This window comes from Mustela putorius, unplaced genomic scaffold, assembly GCF_011764305.1.
Source record: "Mustela putorius furo isolate JIRA1106 unplaced genomic scaffold, ASM1176430v1.1 tig00001027_pilon_pilon_pilon, whole genome shotgun sequence".
Classification (NCBI taxonomy): Eukaryota; Metazoa; Chordata; class Mammalia; order Carnivora; family Mustelidae; genus Mustela; species Mustela putorius.
The window spans coordinates 18,651-43,821 of NW_025421538.1; the positions used below are offsets into that span (position 1 = coordinate 18,651).

A 25,171-nucleotide genomic window follows, 5' to 3' on the forward strand; every position below is an offset into this window, starting at 1 on the left:
GTACAGAGGTGCTTCATAGATGGCTATAATCAGAGGGTTTTAATTCTTCATGAAATTCATTTTTGCTGAGTGTTCTCTTCAGGCCCAAATACCTTGTTTCGTTTCGGTATGAGTGTGAGTGCGAGTGTATGTGTGTGTGTGTGTGTGTGTGTGTGTACTAATTCTAGCATCAACACTTCAATAATGCCTATTCCATCATATTGACCCTTAGGCACCACAAATATGTAAATTTTCCTTGGATACAAAAGAAAAGCTGTATTGCTTCCAGTGAAATTCTCATGTTTCAGTGTATTCTAGGTAGTGTGATCTGATTTCAGTGTAGGTCAAGGCTCTGAAGTCCAGAGCAGCCTGATAGTTGCGGATATGCAAAATATGGGGAAAGACAGCCGAGCCAAGAGTACCAGTGTTAGCCCATTACCACTCCCTAGGCCAGATAGGAAAGGGCTAAAAATCACTGGAAAGTGAGTATGTGTTTGGGGATGACTGCTCCTCTCATGTAAGGAAGGGAAAAGGGTGCTTTTCCCCCAACTTAGCCACGTGAGGGAAGCTTCCAGAGAATTGCTGCAAGAGCTTGCAGTTCAGATGCAGTGAGTGAGGGGGATGGAGTCCGGGAGCTTTGGCTGATACAGATCTGCACGAGTCTGAAGCTCAGAGGTTGTGCCTGGCAGTCCCAAAGTCTCGTGAGGAGCTGGGTGTACTGTATGCGGTTGGAAGTAGAATTCTTACATCCACGGAGAATTTATAGTTTGTTCTACACTTGAATACTCATATCCAGTTATTTAGTTAAAGCCTTTGGATTTCATTAAAGTTGTTAACATTTGAAGTGTTGAACGATGTAGCCTCCCTGATGTGGAAATATGAATGTTTTTTTTCTCATTTATTAATGTCCTATAGTGAAGGCATAACCTTTTAGTTAAAATAATTGGTTTGGAAATGGAATTATAACATTTGCCCTCCCCTTACGTTCCCTGCAATTTGTGAATTTGCTGGTTATTCTTCTTGCTTGGGAGTATGAGTTACTATTTGCCTTTAACTGATATGTGTACCCAGACACGTACACACGTACTTACATGCACGATGCAAAACTTTTAGGGAGTAAATTTAATTGCAGTTACAGGCAGGGAGGGTGTGGTAGGAAGGAGTGAGAGTTTATAATGCTGATCATGAAATGAAAAACATCAAAGCATGTAATGAGTCTAAACTTGATACTGATACTGTATTTCTATAGCATTTAAAGCAAATAAAGTCACACAGAGATTTAACACAAAATTAGAATGTTAAGTTTGAAAGATTCTTAGTACATCTCCAAGTGATTAGATTATCACAAATTTCTCTGGAAAGGTAGTAATTAAATCAACAACACTGCAAAAGAACAAAACAAGACAAAGCAAAATGAAAACAAAAATCGAAAAACTAAAAACCAGAAGAATCTGACAGTCCTAAATGAAAGAGGAATGTTAAGTATAGTTTCAGCAGCTATTAGACAAGAAGTAAATGATCTTCTAATCAATTTGCTGCTGCAAATATAAGTCAAATGATTTTCTTGGGACACATATGAGTATTGCTACCTTAATTATTTTGTTTCTACCCGAAGGTATTTAAAACACAACTAACCACTGTAGTTAGATTTTTAAAGCTATTCTTGTACTTACGAACAGAGAATTAAGGATGCACTAAAGCTGATTTTAATTTTGTTCTTTTGGTGGCTACTTTTCTTTTTTAAGATTTATTTATTTTAGAAAAAGAGAGAGAGAGTGGGGGCGGGGGTGGTGGGGAGGGGCAAGAGGAAGAAGCAGAGAGTCTTAAACAGATTCCTCCTTGATCCTGGAGCCGTACCTGGGGCTAGATCTCACGACTCTGAGATCACAGCCTGAGCTGAAACCAAGTCAGCTGCTTAACTGACTGCACCATCCAGGCGCACCTTGGTGGGCATTTTATCATTATCCATATTGTAGGGTATCATAAGCATTGGTGAAAGCCAATAGGAAGGAATTTGTGACTTGCTCTAGACTAAGATTCACACATTAATAAACTGGACAGTGTTCAAATTTATCCCATCTAACCAAAATCCTCTTGGTAGGTACTCAGTGCTAAAATAAATAATTACATATTAATAATAGTTATTAATTGTCATACTTTTTTGATGAGGTTATCAATAGCAGTAGGAACTGCTGTGTAAACTTGGTAATACCTTGTACAAGGCCTGAGTAACTTTCTGAGTAAAGAAAATTCATGTACTAATGTACTGTTCACTAGTGTTTAGCTCTCTTAACAAGCCTTGGAGAGGACTATAATTCAAGCGAGAGGTTTATCCAGCTAGCATCTGCACCGGGAACAACTGGCCTGACAGTCTCTCTCAATATATTCATATAACACTAAAATATCAATACAAAAGTAAGAGTAGTATTAATGATGTTATTAATGATAGTAGCAGACACAGGCAAAACAAACCTGTTAATAAAAGAGCTTCTGTGTATGAAGCATAGATTAGGGAATAAAAGGAATAATTATTGGCATCTAAATTCTCTAAGTCTAAACACATATGGGCCTGTAAAACCTATTTCTTAAAAGTTTCTTTCTGCTTGATTTCCACGGCTGAGAATACTGATATTAAGAAATGAGATTTCTATTAATCTCCCTCATCCCTATACTTTGGGTAGATTTATGACCAAAACCTTCATATTTTCATTAGGTTATGGTAATAATGCACTCCACAAAAAAAAAAAAAAAGGACTTTGGGGTCTTTTTATAACTTCTGGTGCATTTGTACTTTTCAAATCAGAATTTTGTATAGTTTTCATCTCTTTATGAAAATACTTTGAATAAACTTATACTCACTGAGACTGTCGCACTATTTTCAAATATCAAGCAAAATACCCTGTGACATTGGCGGTTTAATCAATACTATTTAATGATGCTAAACATATTTATAATGACAGCAGCAGCCAGTCTCCTCGCCCTCTTTTCTCCTCCCCTCCACCAGGAGCCCCCGGTACCAAAGACAGCCCCTTACCTTGCACTTTTCTCTTTACATAGAACAACAGTTATTGAAGCCAAATGGCTTTCTTAAAATGAGCCACTCATTACGAAGAGTTAGGATATGAATTTCTCTAAAAAGCTTTGCTTTAAATCAAAGTGACTGCACATTCCCTTCAGGCTAGGAAACAACAAATTATGGGTACTTAATATAGAATTACTGGGCCCATGGATTATATATGAGAATATTTTATATTTGGACATCTTCCCTCATTAGTTGGGATAAATTAAACCCTTGAATTTGAGACTAGTCTAAAGCTTTGTAAGCCAGAAGGCACACATTTGTGCCTTTCTTTCATTTTAAAACCCAAGAACCCAGAATCATCAAATGCCTCACCCTCGTAGCAGTTTTGGGGAGCATAAAAACTTTGTTCTCTGATTTCCAAGTCTAAAAGTACAGATCCATTTTTGTTTATAATAAATCTATCTATGGAATTAAATGACTCGCAAAGCCTCCTCAAGAGTGTGAACTTGACCATAAAGATGTCACAAACTTTAAGTACTATCAGCTTAAGGAAAATATACTGGGTTGATAGCAGATGCAGATGTACTCCAGGCCAGAGGAATTGGCCTCAAGACCTAAGATGCAGTGACTGTCTTTTCTAGTCCTGATAACAATGCTTGTGACAGCTGCTTCTCACAGGAATGAAGACAGATTTTACTACAGCACCTGCAGCTAAAGGGAAAATATGTAAAGAGTTTGTAGGCATGAAAACGGCTATTCTTCTGTCCCAACTCCAGGTTGATTGGCCTGTAGGTGGTGGTGGATGGTCCCTGAGCTCTGGCAGTAAGCCTGGGGCCTCAGAGTCTCACTGACTTACAGTCATTGCAATAATCCACAAGGGACACAGTGACTGAACAGGGATCTCTAGGCTGCTAGTCCCCCTAGTGCTGAAAAAAGTGTGGGTCCCAGCTCATGCCTTAAACGTTAGCCCCAGCATTTGGATTTTGAGAGACCTCTATGCCTGCTTCAATGATCCTTGCTTCAAAGAAAACATTTTATAGTAGACTTCTATTGGAATCCCTTCTTCTCAGTGAGGGATTACTGCTAATGCCCATTAAGCGAGTGACTCATGTGCTAAGTATTTGTTCTTCAGTGGGGAACAAGATTATTTGGAAGACGTTATGCAGAGATATTTGTCAAGTTGTTACAATTGACTAGAATGTCACCTAATTGGAAACAAGTTTGCTTGATCTATGGAAGGTCCCTCTTTAACATATGGCTAACCGTAGCCATCAGATGAGTCCTGGATTCTTGGTGGAGAACTGAAATCTCCTGCATGCAACCAGAATACAACACACACTCCATGAGTTCCACTGTGTTGCCACACAGGCTAAGAACAAGTTAATCAGAGGCTTTCAGTCAGACAGTGTGTTTCTGCAGAAATAATGATAGCTTTTGTGAGGGAGTAAGGACAGAAAGCAAAGAGTAACTGATGGCAAATTAGAAGAAGGAGCCAAGAGTTTGTCCATTTACTGTGATTTTTAGATCAAAGGACAGTTTTTATGAGATGTTCTGGAAAAGATATTATTTTTAAGACAGACTTTTAAAAGCAGAGAATAATTAGTTACTACTAATAACAATAATTTAAAATAATTAATGGCATGCAATAGGCAGTGACTGGACTTGTGGAGAGAAAGTGGCATAAAGAGTAGAACGAATCTCTTTCGAACAGGCAGAAATTTATTTGCCTTATCTTTCAGGTTACGAGTGTTTCTTAAAGTTTTAGAATATAAAATTCAAATCTAATAAATTATCTAAAAGATTAAGGGATTTTTCACTCATTTTGGAGAAGAAATGTTCAGGATGTCAAAGATAATGTGAAGGCATGATGATTATATGTTACTTTTTCATTCTTTCATTCCTTGATGCCATTGGATGTCAACAAATAGTCAAAATCAAATAAATATCAGTATTAAGACCATTTATACAGATCTAGTTGATCTCTTTGGGCTTGAACCCACAGTAACATATGTTGGCCAGTTTTCATGGAAAATCTATACCAAGTATAGAAATACAACAGAGACAACTTAAGGTTAGATACAAGCTCTGGATAGTAAAATTTTGATATTACAGCAGCTATTATTATTAATAAGAACAAAAGCAGTGTCTTCGAGATGGGGGTTTATATATGCAGGCCAAGGAATAGAGACAAGGAAACATAATAGAGATAGGAAACTAAAATTGAGGACTCTAATCTTTAACAGTGAATACGAACAAGATCAAGATGGGAGCCTATTTGTTATCATGACCATATCCTGAGCAGACTAAATTTTCTACAATGGAAAGCCTCCAAACGCTTGGGAAGTTTTCTTGGATAACGCGAAACACCCTGGGAGTCCTCCTCGTGCCCCACATCAAAACTTTAAAAGACAGTAAGCATGCAGCTTGACTGGACCAAGACAGATGTATATTTAAAGCAGAAGGCATATCTATAAATTGCTGATGGATGTCAAATAGTTTTAAAGAAAGAAAATATCAACCTGCCAACAACGGGAATTTCATTCACCAAGTGTTGAATGGGTAAGGTATCTTTAAAAGACCAACTTACGTTAATAAGTTCAACCTCCCAGATTTTTTTCAACAGGTCCATCGACGTGTAGCCATTAATCAGAAAGGCTTTGGTGTAGTCACCTAGTTCAATGGAATCCAGCCACTCAGCGACAGAAGTGGGATGATAGCCATCGTGGCCAATGGGTCTCATCTGAAATAAAGAAAATCACATTAGGATGAGGATTACTTTGAGTTCCAACAAACAGAATGGATCTTGCCACTTGGAAGTTTATTTGATTTGAAGCAACAGTTCTTTTTGGATAAGAAAACAAGGAAAACCAAAATACTTGACACACAAATCTAAGTCACTAATAATTTTCACGCTGAATTAGTTTTCAAAAATGCACCCAGAAATTTCTAATTTAGCTGCTACGCCAACTCCATATTTGAGAAAACGAAATATGTCAAACTTCTGTTAGAGACATTATTGACATTCTGTTGGATGAAATTTAAAATCATGGCAGTTGAGCAGTATTAAATTCAATACTGAAGGCACAAGGAACTGCAGTTCTAAAATGTAGATGATAATTCTCATATGTGCAACATCAAAGCATGTGAAAATACTGCACGACTCAAACATCCAAAGGAATTCATGCTTATGCAAGACATGTAGGTAGTGCAAACATGCTGGAGAAACATACTGCAGTGTTAAGCCAGTAAAGAAGAGGCTTTTTGGTGTTTAAAGACCATGTGTTCTGCATAGACTCTACAGTATGTTAGACATGAATAGAGAACTTGCTGGCAGACAGGTTCCTATTTTTTGTCAGCTATATACAGATTTTTTTTTTTCTTTAGGAGAACAAAGAAGTGTGACAGCAGCATAATGTTTCTGAGTTTAAATTGGAGTGTGAAAGTAATTTAAGCAAGAGAAACTTCTGGGTTTAAAATTTTGTATGATTATTCTAGTCTTTTTAGCTTTTATTTGAAATTTATTTGAATTTCTGGTTCTTGGCTTTTGAAGTAAGTCACTTCGAAGACTTGCGTTGCTCTGCCTGCCACACGGTGTAGCTGATGCTTCCGTTGGTCTGGACAGCAGGCACCTCATCAACCTGATGTTGCAATTCAGGATGGGGAAAGCAAAACCGGGCAAAATACATAGGTTCTCCTCTTCCTTCAGATTCAAGGAGATAAATATTAATGGAAATCTACATGATTCTGATTTGCATGGAGATAAGATTAGTCTGGCTGTCAGGGATTCAGATTTTAATCCTAAACATGGTAGGCTTTGTTACTATGCAGTGATCTCATTTTGAAGGTTCTTCTTATTTCTTCATCATGGATTCAAGGTGTTCATTAGGGATCAACACCTAGGGAAGGAGGGTTGAGAAGGAGGGTCAGGCAGAAGAGAAGTCAAATGATGATGGGCCCGACAAAGCCTCTGTGAAACCCTGGGGGAGCTCTGGTTCAGGTCATGCTCCTAGAGGTCCTGTGCTGGCAGCATGACTGGCCCTTTGTGCCTCACACTCTCTGTCACTGGATGCGGCCACCATGGGAAAAGGACTCTAGTGAGGCTGCTCTCCAAAGCAGAGGCAGACCCTGCAGGTGCTGACAGCTGGAGGTTGTCTGCTGACCGCTCTCCCTCCTTGAAGAGAGAGCCTGGAGGAGCATGTCCATGTCTCCTAGAAGACCATGGACCCAGATTCACCCAAGGTTTACATTTGGCCACACTGGGTTTCTACCTTTTTCTCTATACCCACTTCCTCATTCATATGCACACAACACACGTCTTATTTTAGATGAACCATTGGGAAGACATTTCTCTCCCCTGAACCTTTAGTAGACACGATGAAACGTTATCTCTTGATGCTTCAGCATGCATTTTCTAAGACCAAGGACATTCTACATAGCCACAGTAGAAGCACACTCAAGAAATCTAATATTGACCAGATTATGTTACATAATATTTAGTCCATATGTAAATTCACCACAGGTGCCCAAAATAGAATTTGTAGCTTTTTCGTTTTTCCTCCTGGACAGGCTTAATCAAAGGTCAAGACAACTACGTTTTTGAAGTATTTCCTCTGCCTTTTTATCTCCCTTTTCTTCTTCTGGGATTATATTTACTCCATTAAAAAAAAAAAAGATTATTGGGGGGAGGGGGGTTGGAAGAAGGGGGGGTGAGGTTATGGACATTGGGGAGGGTATGTGCTTTGGTGAGTGCTGATTCACAGACCTGTACCCCTGGGGATAAAAATACATGTTTATAAAAAATAAAAAAATTTTTTAAAAATTTATTTATTTATTTATTTGACAGACAGAGATCACAAGTAGGCAGAGAAGTAGGCAGAAAGGAAGGCAGAAAGCAGGCTCCCTGCTGAGCAGAGAGCCCGATGCGGGACTCGATCTTAGGACCCGAGATCACGACCTTGGCCGAAGGCAGAGGTTTAACCAATGAGCCCACCCAGGAGTCCCTCCTTCATTTTTTCTCCTTTCTTTGTTCCTATTCCACACCCCAAACTATTTTCCACTTTGAGGTTTAAAGTTCCTCTATTGGGAGTTACAGTATAATTTATCATTTGCATTAGAATCTGAATGGGATCGGACTTTTTTTTTTTTTTCTCAAGATTTTATTTATTTATTTGACAGAGAGAGATCACAAGTAGGCAGAGAGGCAGGCAGAGAGAGAGGAGGAAGCAGACCCCCTGCTGAGCAGAGAGCCCGACACGGGACCCGATCCCAGGATTCTGAGCCGAAGGCAGGGCCTAACCCACTGAGCCACCCAGGCGCCACGGATCGGACTTTTATATGTCACTTTTGCATTGGACTGACCCATTTTAGCTACTCACTGAACATTTGTTCAGTAACATTAACACAATATTTATTCCATAATAGCCACAAATGCGAACAACCACTCAGGGTTTGTAAAATGAAGTTTAGTGGCAGTTGCAAATAACTGAATGTTGTCTGTGTAAAACAGAAGATTCAGATCCCAAACAGAGACACAAATGTACTAAGAACCTTCACATGCCATAGAGTTATAAACATATTGGGGCTAGAGACATTCTCCAGGACTTATGAAGAGGTGGCTGAACCAATGCTACTATCCTGACTAATTCCTGCATCCTGGGAAACTCCCTGACTGCCCCAGTTGACAGAAAGAAATAGCCAGAGAAAGGGCAAGAAGGAAGAGAAAGAGAAGCTCACCGGAGTTAAAATTAACCGTTTGGGAAGGTTTCACTCTTAGCCCTCCAGAATCTGTCCACCCCAGCAGTAGAACCTGGGGTCGAGCTTAGAGAGCCTTGAGTCAATCTGGGGTAGAGTCAGATGTTCCATCCCAGAGAACTCTCCAGTGGGGTCCCCATAAGTCATCTGAAGTGTGCACACACGCGCGCGCACACACACACACACACACACACACACACAGGGCAATCACTCATCACCTGCCACACAGAGGTTGGGTGATGGTGATAGCTAGCCAGTGATGAGCAGTGGTGCGGACACCAACCAGAGCCCTGCAGAGCAAACCCAATCAGTAGAAAAAAGTTTGTTTTTCTTTCCAATCCCTCCTTATTCCTCCAGTGGCAGGAAATTTGGAAATCAGAAAAGAGAGAGGTGCCAGTCCCTTGGGGGAAACCTAAAATTGGGGAGCAGTGGTGGGGGAAGGGGTAAAGTGAACAATATTAGGGGCTTACAGGATTGGAAATGAGTTTTCAATATTTTACATGACTGTAAAGTTACTGGATATGTCTGAATGACATTAAAAATACTAAAGAGAATGTGCCATGGCAAGTGCTGTGAAGTGTGTAAACCTGGTGATTCACAGGCCTGTACCCCTGGGGCTAATAATACATTATGTGTTAATAAAAAAAATTAAAAATTATTTAAAAAGTACTAAAGAGAGAAGCAGTTGAGTTTGGTTGGAGGCAGGATCAGAAAAAAGGCACATCAGTATCTGACGGAATGCAGGTTCTCAGTCATGTGGTTCCTCCTGTGAGGCAAGTTCTCCCGGAGCAGTCTTGAGGAGGTGAGAGGGAGGAATGAGAGATGCGGGCAAGGCAGAAAGCAAGAGCGAAGAGAACCTGGAAACGAACACATTGGCACGTGCCGGGGAGAGTTCATCCTGCCAGGCAGTCAATAAATATGTAGTCGGTGGCTGTTCTGAATGTCGTGCAGCAGTACAGAACAAAGCAGTCCGAGTCTCTTCCTCAAGGAAATTATAACTCTTAATTAAAAGCTATGCAAACAGATGACCAATAAATTACAAAGGCTCTGCCTACCTGAGGAGAGGAAAGCATTAGAGCCAAATGAAGTTACAAAATTAACTTGACACGTATTTAACGATATGCAGAATGGTTACTGTGCTGCACAGTAATTTCTTTTGAAGCAATCTTCCATCTGTTCCTTCATTTCTGTTCCTACTGTCACTGCCCTGTTTAGTTAGGTTCTTGTTAGTGCTTACGAAAACTAACACAATAGCCTTCCCCTTGGCTTCCCACCTTTGCTCCAGCTCCTGTGATGCTGCTGCATCAGTCTTCCAAAAAGTCAGGCTTTTAAGTCAACACCGGCACAAAAACCTATAGTGGCTCCTTCTTGATTAAAGTGAAAATATCCTATTCCAGAATTCTAGGGTAATTGGGATCAGGTATAAACTTAGCTTTCAACTTAATCCTATACTACTCTGCCATGTGTACCCTCATACATACAATTAGACACAGGGGCATGTCTAAACAACCTGTTAAGCTGTAGCTGTGCCATGAACGTGAACTGTGTGTGCAAGACACTTCTATATCTTTGCTCATATTATTTTCCATGCTTCTAATGCTTTTGCATTTATTTCTGTAGTGTTTTTCCAGGATAAGCTTCTCTTCTTGAGCTTTAAGATATAAATCTCCAAACATTTGTAGGGTACCTCACATAGATGGCCCATAGCTATCACACAACATGAGTCAAAACTTTATCTCCTTCATCTCACAAACTGGCCCTCCCTCTGTGTTTCCAATCTCCATTAGTGGGGAAGCATCACACCATTGCCTAAGTAGATGCTTACTTGGTAAGTCATCTTACTTTCCTCTTTCTGTTTTACTATATATTTGATTAGACCAATGTCTCATAAATTTGATTTCAGTTCCCTCCTTCCGAAATGGACTTGGAATCTGACAATCGTATCTACCCCAAGTGTTGTTGTAACATAGGACTTCATACATATTCAATAACTCTTAATTTTCTTCCCTCATCACTGCTCTAAATTGGGTTCATGCTTATTTTTATTGATTTGTTTTGCCAATGTTTATTTTGAAATTGTATAATATTGAATCCTTTGGCTGCTAATCTTCTCAACTTCCATTCAAGATTCTTCTTTCCTCTCTCATCCCTTTCTCTTTCCCTCACTTCCTTCATTTTCCATCTTGTTTAAAAAGGGTTTATGTCTGGGGGACCTGAGTGGCTCAGCGGGTTAAAGCCTCTCCCTTCAGCTCAGGTCATGATTCCAGGGTCCTGGGATCAAGCCCCACATCGGGCTCTCTGCACAGCAGGAAGCCTGCTTCTGCCTCTCTCTCTGCCTGCTTCTCTGCCTACTTGTGATCTCAGTCTGTCAAATAAATAAATAAAACCTAAAAAAAAAAAAAAAGACTTTAAAAAAAAAGGGTTTGTCTGGGGCGCCTGGGTGGCTCAGTTGTTAGGCTTCTGCCTTTGGCTCAGGGCAATGATCTCAGGGTCCTGGGATAGAGCCCTGCATCAGGCTCCCTACCCAGTGGAAAGCCTGTTTCTCCCTCTCCCACTCCTCCTGCTTGTGTTCTCCCCTCACTGTGTCCCTGTCAAATAAATAAAGTCTTAAAAAAATAAAAAAAAATAGAAAGGGTTTATGTCTTTTAACTTATTTAACCCTCTGCCCCAACTGACAGCTATTTTTCAGAAATATAACTAACAAGGTCACTCAAGTAGACTGAATTGTTTCCAATTCTTCACTTCCTTCCTGTGTTAGAATTATGCCTCTGTGCCCTTTGCCAAGGGATCTGCATTGTATCCTGCTGTGATTGGAGTTAATTCTCCATTCCATTGATATTGGCCATATACTTGCCTGGCCAATAGTACAAGTAGAAGTGTCAGGGTGGCAGTTCATAGGTAAGGCCTCTCCACTCTTGTGATCTACTCATTCTTTTGCATTCCTAGGCTCTATTACAAGAATAACAAGTGGCTGAATCACCACGCAACTTCTGGTGCCAGGAGAAAAAGGAAGACTTGTGGAGCAAACCTAAATGTAGAAGCTTGGAGTCCACCCTGACTCCGTGGAGTTTGAGCAAGACCAGCTGAAGTTAGGTGCACTCCAGCTGTCCCACAACCCATGAGTAAGAAGAGTAAATATGCATTTTTTTTGTTGTTGTTGCTATAAACCATTGAAATTTTGACATATAGGGGAAAACTGACTAATATAGTCACTCTTTATTTCAAAACCCTGGGTATTTATATTAGCTAATGTTCTCCAGAGAAAGAGAACTAATGGGATGTATGTACACACATACACAAGTCTGAAATCTTGCAGGTCCAAACTCAGCAGGCCCGGCGGGCTGGCTGGAGACGCAGGAAAGAGCTGATGTTGCAGCTCAAGCCTGAGAGCAGTGTGGAAGGAGAAATCCTTCTGATTGGTGGAGGACCGCAGTCTTGTTCTTGTAAGGCCTTCAACTGACTGGATGGAATCCATCCATATAATGGAGGGTGTTACTGCTTTACACAGTCTGCTTCACTGAGAGCTTGCTGATTTAAATGTTAATTTCATCTAAAAAATACCTTCATGGTGACATCCTAGACTGGAATTTGACTGCATATGTGTGTATCATGGCCTAGTCAAGTTGACACATAAAATAACCCAAACTCTTTAATTTATGAGTTCAAAGTCACATCCATGAGACGGAGAAAGACTAGTGATGCTTAGCTAAGCTGACATTAACATCCTTCCCAAGTTTCTGGCTGTCATCTCGTACACATCTATGTCTTCCATCCTTGCTAACCCTAAACTAAGTAGTTCTTTATTTTAGGAGTATGATTTTTGAAGGCATAATCCATTTTATAACTGGTGTATCTCCGTACCTTTGCTCCTGCCATTCCCTCAGCCAGGATTACTGTTTTCTCCTCTGTTTCCCTGTTGAAATTCTATCCTTTCTTAAAAGACCCTATTTAAATGTTGCCTCTTTTGTGAAGCTTTTTCCAGTGCTACCCTTAGGCCCAGGTCAAAATTAATTATACCTTCCCCTAGATTTTTGTAGTAATTTGCATATAATTCTGTTATAGCTATAGATGTAGTTGTCTTCTTTATCAGACTGTCACCCTTTTGGTGAAGAAACAAGGTCTTACCCATTTTTGTTGTCTCTTTTGTGTCAAGTGAAGCATTCCATACATGGTAGGCATTTGCCCAGTGTTTTTATGAAATTCAGTGATTTAATGATTACATGAAGATGAAGTGACAAATTCCATGGCCTGGTGTCCACTTGTAAAGGACATTTGTATTTTGTGCTGCATCTTATGAAAATGAGGGCTATTTTTATATCTCACATTAATGTACAGCTATTTAAAGTGATTACATACCCAGAGCCAATTCCCGACAGCATGGTGCTGTGTTACAAAATGCACTGGGCTTTGTTTCCATAGCCCAGCATCCTGCCTCTGCCGTTAACAAACTGTGTGATGGTGGGCAGGTTATTTTACCTCTCCAAGTTTCAGTATTCTCATCTGTAAAATGATAGTGTTGGGCCAATGATCTCAAAGTTCCTTCATAATTCCTACGCCTTGCAATTCTATCTTTTGTAAGTTAGCATCAAATTAGTGTCGGATTTATTTATCCAGCAAAGGAAAAAGAAGCCCAAAGGCAAAACATTAAAAAAGTAAATAAGTAAAAAAAAAGAAGAAGGACAACAAGGACATTTAGGCTGAAGTCCGGGAGGCATCTACACTCCTCTCATGAGTTGTCAGCAGCATCCACAAGAACACTGCGACTGCTTTCTCAAATCTCCAACAATGAAACCTTTTTCCAGTAGGAACACCTGCAGGACAGAGCTAGACGGAGAGTTCCAGGGGCTGCCAGGCTTGCAGTACTGCCCAGCATGAATGGGAGTTAGGCACTAATCTGTGGTGGGCAGGCAGTGGGCATTCCTAAGAGAGCTTCACAACTAGGCCATCTGATTCAAGTTGCTGAATCCCAAAGTGTGGGGAAAACCCAAACTGGGACAGAAATGACTGTTAGCAGTGAAAGAAGCTTCAGTCTCCACAAAATTGAGATATATGGATATGTTTTACTAAATACCTTCCTTGGTGCTCTCAGTGTTTTGTTATTCTGCCCAAATGCACACTGACTTTCCTCTAGGAGCCTCTTAAAGCAAATCTGGCCTCAGAGACAGCATCCTGTTATCATCACGGCAGAGATTATTGACCCCAGGACAGTGAGGGCTCTGTGGAATCTGGGGCATTAAGGGAACCAGTTAGGAGGCAGCTGAAAAGGCAAGGCTCTGAGACTGCCTCGTCTACCTTTGTCAGGGTAACCCATATTTTAAGTGTTTTGCACAGGTAAGAAGAGGAAGAGGAGTTCTTTGTTTCAAAAAGAAATGTTTGCAAACCATTGATCTAGAAGATTTTTGTAAGATTACACGATCACTACATTTTCATTTCCTCTTAGTTTCTTGGTTTTATTTGAAATATTCTGGATTTGCCATATGTATACACACACATATGTGTTGCCTGTGGTTCCTTCTCTGCCTAAAAGCAGCTTTGTCTGTTCAGACAAGGATGCTGTTTTACAAAGATAGAGCCACAGGATGAAAGCTGTAGCAAGAAGGCAATAAAAATAGGAAAAGGAAATAAAAAGAGGGAAAGATATTATATTATAATAGATTTGGGATTACAAAAACCTAGGTCGGGAGCACCAAGATGACTCAGTCTGTTAAGCATCCAACTTGATTTCAGCTCAGGTGATAATCTCGGGGTGGTGAGGTCGAACTCCGTGTTGAACTTGGCACTGAGAATGGAGCCTGCTTGAGATTCTCTCCCACTCCCACTGCCCCTCCCTCTTCTCTAATAAATATAGTTCTGAATACAGTAAGCTATTAAGTCCGCATTACGATATTGGCATCGTAATTAGATCAAGGGAACAAGGAAGCCCAAAAGTCAATAACAAATTAGATGTTTTTATGTCTGTAAAGTGTTACAAAATTGAAACAGTGATTCCTTGTTGTCTACTAAAATCTGCTCCCTCCTCTTCCACAGTAACGGGGCTTACTACAGAAAAGATACACCAAATAAACATATTTAAGAAATCCCAACAACAACAAAAAAAGATAATTCCAGCTTCGCTTCTGATTGTTTCTATGGGGATATATTCAAGCCTGTGGGAAGCTAGTGAAAGTGATGCATGTAACCTCCAGATCACCTTCAACCTAAAAAATAGGTTCTTTGCTCTAGAATTGCTATTTTCCTTTCATCTTCTTGTGAGCTGGAACATCAGTGCCTGAGGTCCAGCTTTGACTCCACAGGCACAATAATAACCTAGAGTTTGGGAAACGCTTCTCAAACCTGCATGTACAAAAGAATCACGTGGGCGATCATGCAGGTTCTAATTCAATAGGCTGGAGGGAGAATTTGAGATTCTGCATTCCTAACAAGCTTCCTGGTAATGATAATGCTGTCAGTCCCTGGACCTTGTTTTGAGTAGCAGTGCTTTGGAGGATGACAGAGCGACAGATGGAGGGTCCTGGGTCTTTCCAGAATCGCACAGAGCAGAGCCAGTTTGTAAACCTGGATGGCGTACTTCAAGACTGCTACGTGGGAGAAGTAAATGTTCTATTCTTTAAACCACTACATTATGAGGTTTCTATTCTAGCAGCTTTGCCTTTCCTCTAATACAAACAGAATTGAAAATAAGGTAATTTCATACATAACATTTAAGGAAGCCCATACTTCCACTTGACAGTATGTTGCATTGTCTCTAGCTTTGTGAAGCCATTAATTTTCACAGCCGTCGCCATTCAGAGAAACCCCATTTCCTTTAGCTGCGTTTGTTGGCATCTTTCTGTCAATCACACTAGTATCCCTTTGTGACAACTATGCAAGATATAAGAGGGGGAAATCGTGGGAAAACCTCAAGTTTCTAGCTTTTGATTCCTTGTCCCCGGGTACGTGGTGGTGTTACTAGTAGAGAAAGAGGAGAAAATAGACGGAGATGACATGAACAATTTTGAGACATAAGAAATTAAAGACAGTGGAACTGCACTTTACATTTGGGGGAGAAGTCTGAGGAGACATATAACCTTGGGCATAATTCGCCGTACAGGTACAGGTAGGAGTCTTGACCCCTCCACGTGTCAGCTGTCTGACCTTGAGTAAGCTACTCAGTCATCCTCAGCATCTGTCTTCTGATTGGGGATGTGAGAGATAAGAATGTCTGCCTCCCGGGGGGAGTTGTCGTCATTCAGCGAAACAATGCACAGTACTTGGCACACGGAGGCACTCAGTAAATCTTGGTTATTTTTATCGTAAGTGGGAGCTGAAATCTTGCATGGATGAGATTGGGGAGGGTGTGTACTGCGGGAAGAGAAGTGGTGTGAGGACAAACCAACACTTCCAACGGGAAAGATAAGAATCATACTCAGGAGACCAAAAAAGCAATAGTCAAGACAAGAAGGGAAATGGGGGAAACTTAGTTTCAAAGAGGGGGGAGTTGTCAGTGACGGGAGTGCTGCGGAGAGGTCTACCAGGAGGAGGAAGGGGAAAGGTTTGTGGGATCTGGCAAACAGGTCCCCAGGATTTTATAGAAAAGAGCCCCGAGGCGAGGCTGCCCTGGGTTGCTGTGTAAGAGATGAGGAAGTAGAAACTGCAATCAGAGCCATCCTTTTAAGGAGTCTGCAAAGAAGAGAAGGAGGGAGATGGAAGGTTGTAGAAAGCACAAGGAAAAGGCATGGAGAGGAGTGGGAACTGAGGACGCAGGGCTGAGGAAGTTCTGCGGTATCAGGGAATAAGAGACGGAGGGTGCAGTGGAGATTGACAGAGGTGGAGGGTTTGCCTTTTGCTTTGGGAATTTGCTGGCCTTTCTTGGAAATGATAGCATGAGAGGCATAGCTGGAGTAACTTTGGGGTTGATCATCTGTATTAAAACAGTTATAAGGATCTAGGAGCTACCCCTACCTGGCTTGGACTCGGTGAGAGCTGGGTCCTTGTATGTGAAGTACTGGTCAAGGTCGTCATGTGGCCAAGGGCAGCCATCCCTGGGTACAAACACACAAACCCGACTATCATTTATGTAAACCTGCTGCTTGCAACAGCTGTGATGCACCGGGTTTGGAGACTTAAACTTGCCTACGAAGCTGCAAATGGACGGGGGCTTCTCTTTTCCCACCGGAGGGACTTTGTACTGTCAGACTCCCTGATAGACTTTTGTAACACAGACAGCTGATATCATCAGGCGCCTCCCTCTACTCCTGCTCCTTGTTCTAGCCTCTTCTGCTCTGTCCTGCTGCTACCCAAGACTCGGACTAACAGCAGCCCTGAAAATAAACCAGGACAAGCAGTGCCAGCAGGCAGTGGGCTGCCAAGTCCAAATGCAGGTCTGTCGGGTAGTATGAGGATCAGATCTCCTATAGGCTTTGAGACCTGGGCTTAGACATCACTGCGCTGTTTCATCAGTGGCTCTTAAAAGACTGACTGAACATGAAAGAGAAAGGCAGATCCACTGATCACGGGGCCCCAGAAGAAAGTCTATCCACCACCATCTGAGTGCTATTGTAGTGCAACTTGGCTGGGAGAGATACGTCTACAGAATGGATAGGACTATTAACGGTAAGAATGTCACCTCACAATCACATGAGACTTTGAAGATCTCAAAGTGATCTCACGTGCGTTATCTCATTTGTGAGGGGTTTTAGGTGGTCTTTGGGAAAATACCCTTTATGCAGCCTGAGCCTTTGGGTACCCTGTGTAATGAGGTTCCTTCTGTGGGAACTGAAAGGACTAATACATCGTGACTATTGTTAGGAAATGAGGTGTGATGGGTCTCCAGGTGTCCATCTATGGCAGGGGAGGGAGACATGAACATGTACAGATATGCTGCTCCAAGACCCTTTGTTTACAATCATACTCTGTTGTGGATACATTTTCTATAAAAGAATCAGAAGACACTTAAACCCTCAGAGCTTTGTAAGCAAATTGTGTTTGGATGTCATTACGGACTTAACAATTGCAGATGAAGGTAATGTCTGTATTTTTTCCCGGCAGCCACTGAACCTTGCGACATGGGGTCTTTTGAGTGTTCAGACACTGAAGACTCCCAGCTTTAGGCATAGACAGGGCAGGAGCAGTGAAGGAGTCACAGCTGGATATTACTCTGCACGACATTTTGGGGGAATAAAGGTAAAGTGCTTTGGACAAGGCACTGTCTCTTAATACCCTGTGATTTCTATTTCATGAATAAAAGAAACAAACTGAAGTCTAGCCCAGAGGGGCCCTGACATTTCCCTCCTTTTGACAAGCCTTAAGCCATGGAGTAAACCGGAAGTGAAGCAGCAGACAACAAAGGGTACATAAATAAGAAATGTTCTCAAGACACGGGCGATCACCTCCCAGTAGCACGGGAGAGTAGGTTAGTGAATGAAGTAGAAGCACTAGCCAGACTAGTCCAGCCTCTAGCCATCGGGGTTAGGGGCACCCCTTTTGATCACAGGTACCAGACTCACCACAAGTTAAAGAAGTAAAGCTGCTGAAACAGAGAAGCCCTATAAATCATGGTAGGAAAACCAAAATGATAACAGCACAAGGACACCGTCGTCTCCTTATTGCTTTGCAAGCAGTGTGAGTGGACTGCCGGTCAGACATGGTTATTTACAGCTTCATCTCCAGGCATGCACGGAGTACCTACCATAGGCAGCATCACTGAGAACCAGGCAGTTACCTGCCAGATAAGAACCATGGGGTTGTGGTGAAGAGATCAATAGATCTGCCACTCAGCACAGACGTAAACATGGTCATGCTGAATGATTTTTTTTTGCACTTCACTCTGAAGATTTTGGTAAAACTTTTCTTTCTTTTTTTTTTTTTTTCTAAGATTTTATTGATTGATTGATTGATTTGACAGACAGAGATCACAAGCAGGCAGAGAGGCAGGCAGAGAGAGAGGAGGAAGCAGGCTCCCTGCCGAGCAGAGAGCCTGATGCGGGGCTCGATCGCAGGACCCTGGGATCGTGACCTGAGCCGAAGGCAGAGGCTTTAACCCACTGAGCCACCCAAACGCCCAAACTTTTCTTTTTTTTTTTTTTTTTAATTCAGTAAAAGAACATGTTTGTACCATCTTTTCATTTGTAAAATCCTTGTTTCGATAATATTGATCCTAGATCCTTTTGTTAAATATCACCGTTTATTTTGATGTAGTTCTTGGCTGCAAAGATCTTTACAAAACAAGAGCTCAGATTAAAGATGAAGGGGATTTACTGCAACTAGAATAAGGTGTCGTACAATGCTCACCATCATTCACGTTTTCAAGCTCCACCAGTGATAGGAATTATATTTAGAGAAAGGCAGAGGATCACTTTTTTCCCACTGACAATACATATCTGCTGACATTCGTGTAGATATACAGTGGTTATGTAGCACACTGCTCTGCTCTTAGAACAGAAATTTTAAATGCTACTATCAGTCAGGAAAGTTGTTTGCATGTTATTAGTCTCAACAAAAAAAATTCCCCAAACTTGAGTCTTCAGAAAATAATGAATGTTCTGAATGCCAATTCTATTTATTTGATATTTAAAAACCATGTCCTTTCTCAGAGCATAATCACATCACCCACTGAAGTACTTCAAACAGATAGATGTACTGTAAAACCAAAGTTAGCAGCATACAAATGAGTAACATGTTCTGCCTGGGTAGGGAAGTACGAAGGATATCATTCAGACAGTGGCCAAAAATTAGTATAGGAATTGCAGAATTGGAGACCTACCACACGTCCATTCATCCATCTATCCGTCCACCCATTCACTCATCTACTCATTCATTTATTCACTCAAATACTTGCCACATGCCTACTATTTTCTACCATTCTTCTGGATGCATCAGTCAAAAAACATGTAAAAGTGCCAGTCATTACGGAGCTTACGTTCTAGTGGGGGAGACAATAATAATTAACAAACCATAGGAAATAAGGAAATTATGTCAGAAACTGATGTGCTGCGAAAAGAAAAAGAGAAAGTAGAGCAGGAGAATTTGATGTGTTAGAGAGTGCCTGTGGAGTAGTCGGGGTCTGTGCAGGAGAACAGGCTGGTTAGGGAAAGCTTCACTCAGAAGGCAAGATTTGAACAGGGTTTTAAGGATGGTAAAGAGGTGTGCTGGCAATCAGGGGACAAGATGCCAAGTAGAGAGACCAGGAAAGGCAAGGGCCCTCAGGAAGGAGTGAGACTGCTGTCTGTTCAAGGAATAACAATCCAGGGGTTAGAGCAGTGTGTGTGGGAAGAAAAGGGTGGGGAGCAGGTCAGAGAGGTGGTCAGGGGCTGGGGAAAGTAAAGCTCTGAAGGTATTGGGAGGCTCTGGCTTTCATTTGGAGAGAAAGAGGGAGCCAGTGCAGGAATTTGAGCAGAAGTGTGACATGGTTTAGGTTACGTTTCAGTGCAGTCACGGGCTTCTGTGTTGAGAATAGTTCCTAGGGAGGCAAGAGTTAGGAGGAGGGAGACTGCTCAGAGGCTGTAGAAGTAATGCAGGAGAAAGAGGCTAATGGGTTGGACAGGGTGCTAGAGTAGAGGTGGTGAGAAGCGGTCAGATTCTAAATGATTTTCTGGAACACAAAGTAAAATGTTCCTTGTTCTCTAACATAGGCTGTGAATCTGTCTTCTTGATGGCCACAGCTGTGTGGCAAGGATTTCAACTTGAATAGATCCAAACTCACCTTTCACGTGTGGGAATGTATGGATAACTGGCAGGGTTGGTCTTGCATGGGTCTGTTTTCCATGAGGAATTCAGAGTCCTCAAAAGACTCTTCTGCTCAAAGAAGGCAGCCAATGCATATGTTTATGATTCAAAGGACAATAGACAAATGTCATAGGGAATGTTCGATTCTGAATGGTTTTCAGGATCTGGCACTCTGACTAGGCCCTGGCCTAGCTCCCATGGATCAGCCTTAAGAAGAAGAAGCCTCAATAAAAAAGCTGCATCATGAAACATTTTTGGGACACTGGGAACAAAAGGAGTCAGCATAATTGGCCCCGGCAACTTCATCAGCAAGCAGAGATGGTGCTGTATTTTAGACATTGGTGCCCTCAACATTGGGCACCAGCACTTGGTGATGGTGCCCACATTGGCAGGCTTCAGTGGCACTGGCAGAACATTCAGTTGGCACTGGCTAAGGCGCTTCTGATGAGAAGATCCTGGGCACTGCAGCCAGCAGCGCAAACATCAGTACCTTTGACACGCTGGGCACCTGCAGCTATGAAGCTGGCTTTGGCCGTCATTAATGGCAGATCTGGCACCCTTAGCGGATACTGACAGCACTGACAGCACTTTTGGTGAGTCGTGGTGGCACTGCTTCAAGCTTTGGTGATAAGCGAGAGCAAGAGAGGCCGAAGAGAGCAGGTGTCACATGGTCAGTGAGTGGTCTGGTTAATGGTGCACATGTGATGTGAGACACCCAGAACAAACCATTAGGAGGGATCTCAGTAAGGTTTAGGATACATAGAGAATTATAACCCCATTTTGAAACACTGGCTGGAATTGCTGAGAATCCTTTTATATTTATAGTGAGGGAATAATCTAAGAACTATGTCACTACCATTGGTGGTCACAATAAACAATATCTTGGTCCTTATAAAAATGTTTCTAGCCTCATAGTCTAAGATTTTTGTGGGTCAGTTCAGAATTTTTAATTACCTCAGACATTGGAGTGGCATTGAATTTTCAGCTGTGCTTGTATGAAATCTCAGTAGAGAGTCAGCTCTTACCAACAGTTTTAGTAGTTATTAGTTACTTAATTCAACAATAATTTTTATGCACAAAATATATATGTCACATCATCCTAGGCATTATCAAAATACAAAAGGGACTAAGGTTCCCTCCTTCCAGGAATATGTAATTTCCTTGGATATATATTTGAATGTAAGAAAATAATTAAATGCCAGTGTTTTTGTAAGTTCCAGAAAAGAGAAGAAACTTGAGTGGAAAAATTTGGGCAGATACTCTTCTGTCGTTTCTCTTGAGGTTCATATATGGGGAAAGAATGTGTGTGTGTGTGTGTGTGTGAAAGTGAGTGTGCATGCACAAAAGACACACACGCAGAGACAGAATGGACAAATGTAGGCATCCATTTCTCCTTTCTGTCTCTAGATCTAGCAGGAACACAGGTAGCATTCTTTGTCTGGAGTGACTCCCTCAATGCTCTATTTAGGGAAAAATACTTAATAAAAATACTTTATAAATAAAAATACTTAATAATTCTTTGAGATTCAGCTCAAACATCATCTACCTATCCAAAAAACCTTCCTTCAACCTCACGTACTTAGCTTTTCCCTCCTCTGTAGCAGTTTTCTTTCTTCACATAATGGTTTAGTTTTTGACATATTTGTGTCCTAAATGTAGGTAGAACTCCTCGAGGCAGGGACCAAATATTATCCGGTTTTGTGTCATCATCTCTGAAGCTCGCAGAGGGCCAAAATGAACTACAGTCTGATTGAATGAGGAACATCTGGGCATGTGGGTGTTTGCAGACATTATGTGTCTGGAGTTGCCCTATCCCTTCATCTGGTTCCAATCCTGCCGGGTATGCTAAGGACTTGCGATGTAAGGTCAATTGTTGCTTTGTGTCTAAATCAGTAGCACTTAGAAAAGTACTCTGTCAAAAGTGGACACCAGCAATGTTTATAGATGATGATGTAATTGAGTCCCAGAGGTGAAAGGCAGGGAAATCAATATTTACATCTACACAATAATCTCTTATACATTTGTGAAGAAAATTTCACATTCAAAAATTTCTGCAATACATTTACCTCATCGTATTAGAAAATCATCAATACAACCATTTCCCAACAAACAGTGGCCTCTGAGTAAAGAAGCCACTGAGGGTTAAAATTGGTGATGCATTGAAGAAAAAGCTTTTAAGCTGTTGGGACTCTGGTGTTCATAAATAATAACCTTAAAGTTCATCTAAAATATATCCATGTAGCACTATGCCATTACAAATTTATACAATGAATAAAGCTAACATGTATTTGCTCTGGAAGACAAGAAGGAAGGAATCTGACAGTTTACTGAGTACTCACTTTCTCCGATAAGACCAGTAGTAATCTTTTAACTTAAACAAAAAAGTTGAACTCCTTTTTAAAATAAAATGTGTTAGATCTATAGAAGATGAGGACAATAGCTAGTCACTTGTCTAAAGGTGGAGGCGTTGACAGGCTATCCACAGAGCAAAGGCATGGGAAGCTCGGGTGATAGAGGCTGAGAGCACAGATTCTGGAGCCAGGCTGCCTCGTTCCGGCCCGGACTCAGCCACTTACTAACTGTGTGACCTAGGAATGCTACTTAACTTTCCTGTGCCTTAGTTTCTTCAACTGTAAGAGATAGAATTAATTAATTTTAAGATTTAAATGAGTAACTATGGAGTTAGCCTAATAGTATCTACAACAGTGCCTGGCACACAGAAGATTTTTGTTCAAGTGTTGGCTGTTAAACACAGCCAACTGTTTGCCTGCAGTGTCTTTCTGAGTATGCTCAGGAACGTCCTGGGCAATGTGGATTCTTATGTTGTTCTAGTGTATTTGTTGTGGGTCTACAGATCAACCAGCAGATTAGAACCTAGAGTCAAAAGATGGAAATCTAAAATCTCATTGATCACCAACAAAGAAAATTATCACCAAGAAATACAGGTAACAAAAAAGCGCTTAGCTTAGGGTAGGAGAATATTAACTCTGTTGCTAGTTAAGCCTGCTCCACTGAAGCTGAGTGTAGGTATCTGTTAGGGTTCAAAGTATTTGATTTTTTGTAGCTCGAAAGGCAAAGTGATGGATGAAACTCATAGCTGGATTAATGGCACGGGCTGTATTTCAGAGAATGGTTATTACAAATGAGAAACAAACAGCATATCTATCTGCCTGAACAAGAAAGCAAATGTTTTGGGTCACTTTCTGCTCAGAGTATCATGAGCCCATCTCAAAATTCCCCATAGCAAAGGAGTTTTGAAGATGCATAAGAATAGCTTCTTGATTCATCTGCCTCCTCCTCCAGGAATCCTCTCCTGATTTCCTGTACATAAGAGACCTTCCCTTTACATTTAACATCCAGAGCTTGTATTTTTACTTTTATTATAGCTCGTTCATGCTCTGCTTTGTATTAAAATCACTTGGATATTGGTTCAACCTCCTTTGCTAGACTGTAATCTCTTAGAAGGCAGATAATGTGTAATTTCATCTTTTTTCTCCTTGCATTGTGTCTGAAACACAAGTAGATGCTCAATGCATTTGTAGACATAATTGAACATGGACTTCTCACTTGGATACTATTGATAAAAAATAAGAAATACAGCTAAGGGGCACCTGGGTGGGTCAGTGGGTTAAAGCCTCTGCCTTCAGCTCAGGTCATGATCTCAGGGTCCTGGGATCGAGTCCTGCATCAGGCTCTGCTCAGCAGGGAGCCTGCTTCCACCTCTCTCTCTCTCTCTCTGCCTGCCTCTCTGCCTACTTGTGATTTCTGCCTTTCAAATAAATAAATAAACATTAAAAAAAAAGAAATACAGCTAAATTATATTCAACTATTAAGTTAGCGCTTAATTTAATTATATGTTAAAGATGGGGATGGGGCATTCAAAATGGTGGATATGTTTATTTATTTATTTAATTTATTTATTTAAGTTTTATTTACATGAGAGACAGAGGGGGAGGGAGAGAGAGAGCGTGTGTGCGCATGCAGGCGGAGGGGCAGAGGGAGAGAAACTCAAGCAGACTCTGCACTCAGTGTGGAGCTCCAACTGGGGCTCCACTCCATGACTCTGAGATCATGACCCCAGCCAAAAATCAAGAGTTGGATGCCTCACCAACTGAGCCACCCAGGTGCCCCAGGTATGTTCTTTTAGACCTCTTCCATGAATTTACATAGTTTTGCTTTTCTGTGAAATCACAATGCCTTTAGCAATTTACTGGGACTGCACTGTCAAGGTCTGTCCACTCAGCTTCTCGGTTCACTTCTGTGCCATCCTATGTTGCACATCTTTATCGAGCCCTTGCTGTTCAAAGTACTTTCTGTACCTACCCCTCTGTGACTTGCCATTTAGTGTACGGAACTGATTACATTACCCGTAAGAGATGCAGGCAGGATGCCCTCTCAGTATTATGTTATTCATTTAATTTCTTAGCTAGGAAGGCCCTAGTTATGATTTTAGACAACTTTGCTTCTAGCTCTTGATGGGTTAAACAATAATCCTAAATGCAGGAAAAACAATAATTAATTTAGTGGATGATGACCAGATTCAAAAGTTTGGCCCTCTTCTTATCTAGAGAATGCATAATTTGCTCTGTGAGAAGTCCACAAGGAAGAATGGAAAGCTCACAGCACAACACAGTCATGGGCGTTTTTAGCCAGAGTCTTTTATTAAGAAGTATGTCCATTCTGTTACTGTGTGGCCCAAGGCAAGGGCAATGGCAA

The 25,171-nt window shown here is 41.2% G+C and overlaps 1 protein-coding gene across 1 annotated transcript in view; it reads right to left on the bottom strand.

Moving 5' to 3' along the window:
* Positions 1-891: 891 nt before the first annotated feature.
* Positions 892-25,171, bottom strand: part of LOC123393837 (ankyrin repeat and sterile alpha motif domain-containing protein 1B-like) — a 105,990-nt gene continuing 81,710 nt past the window's right edge. Inside the window, exon 3 of the mRNA XM_045087078.1 lies at positions 892-5,741. Coding sequence (XP_044943013.1) covers positions 5,490-5,741 — 252 coding nt within the window. The 3' untranslated portion in view covers positions 892-5,489. The remainder of the gene's footprint in view (positions 5,742-25,171) is intronic.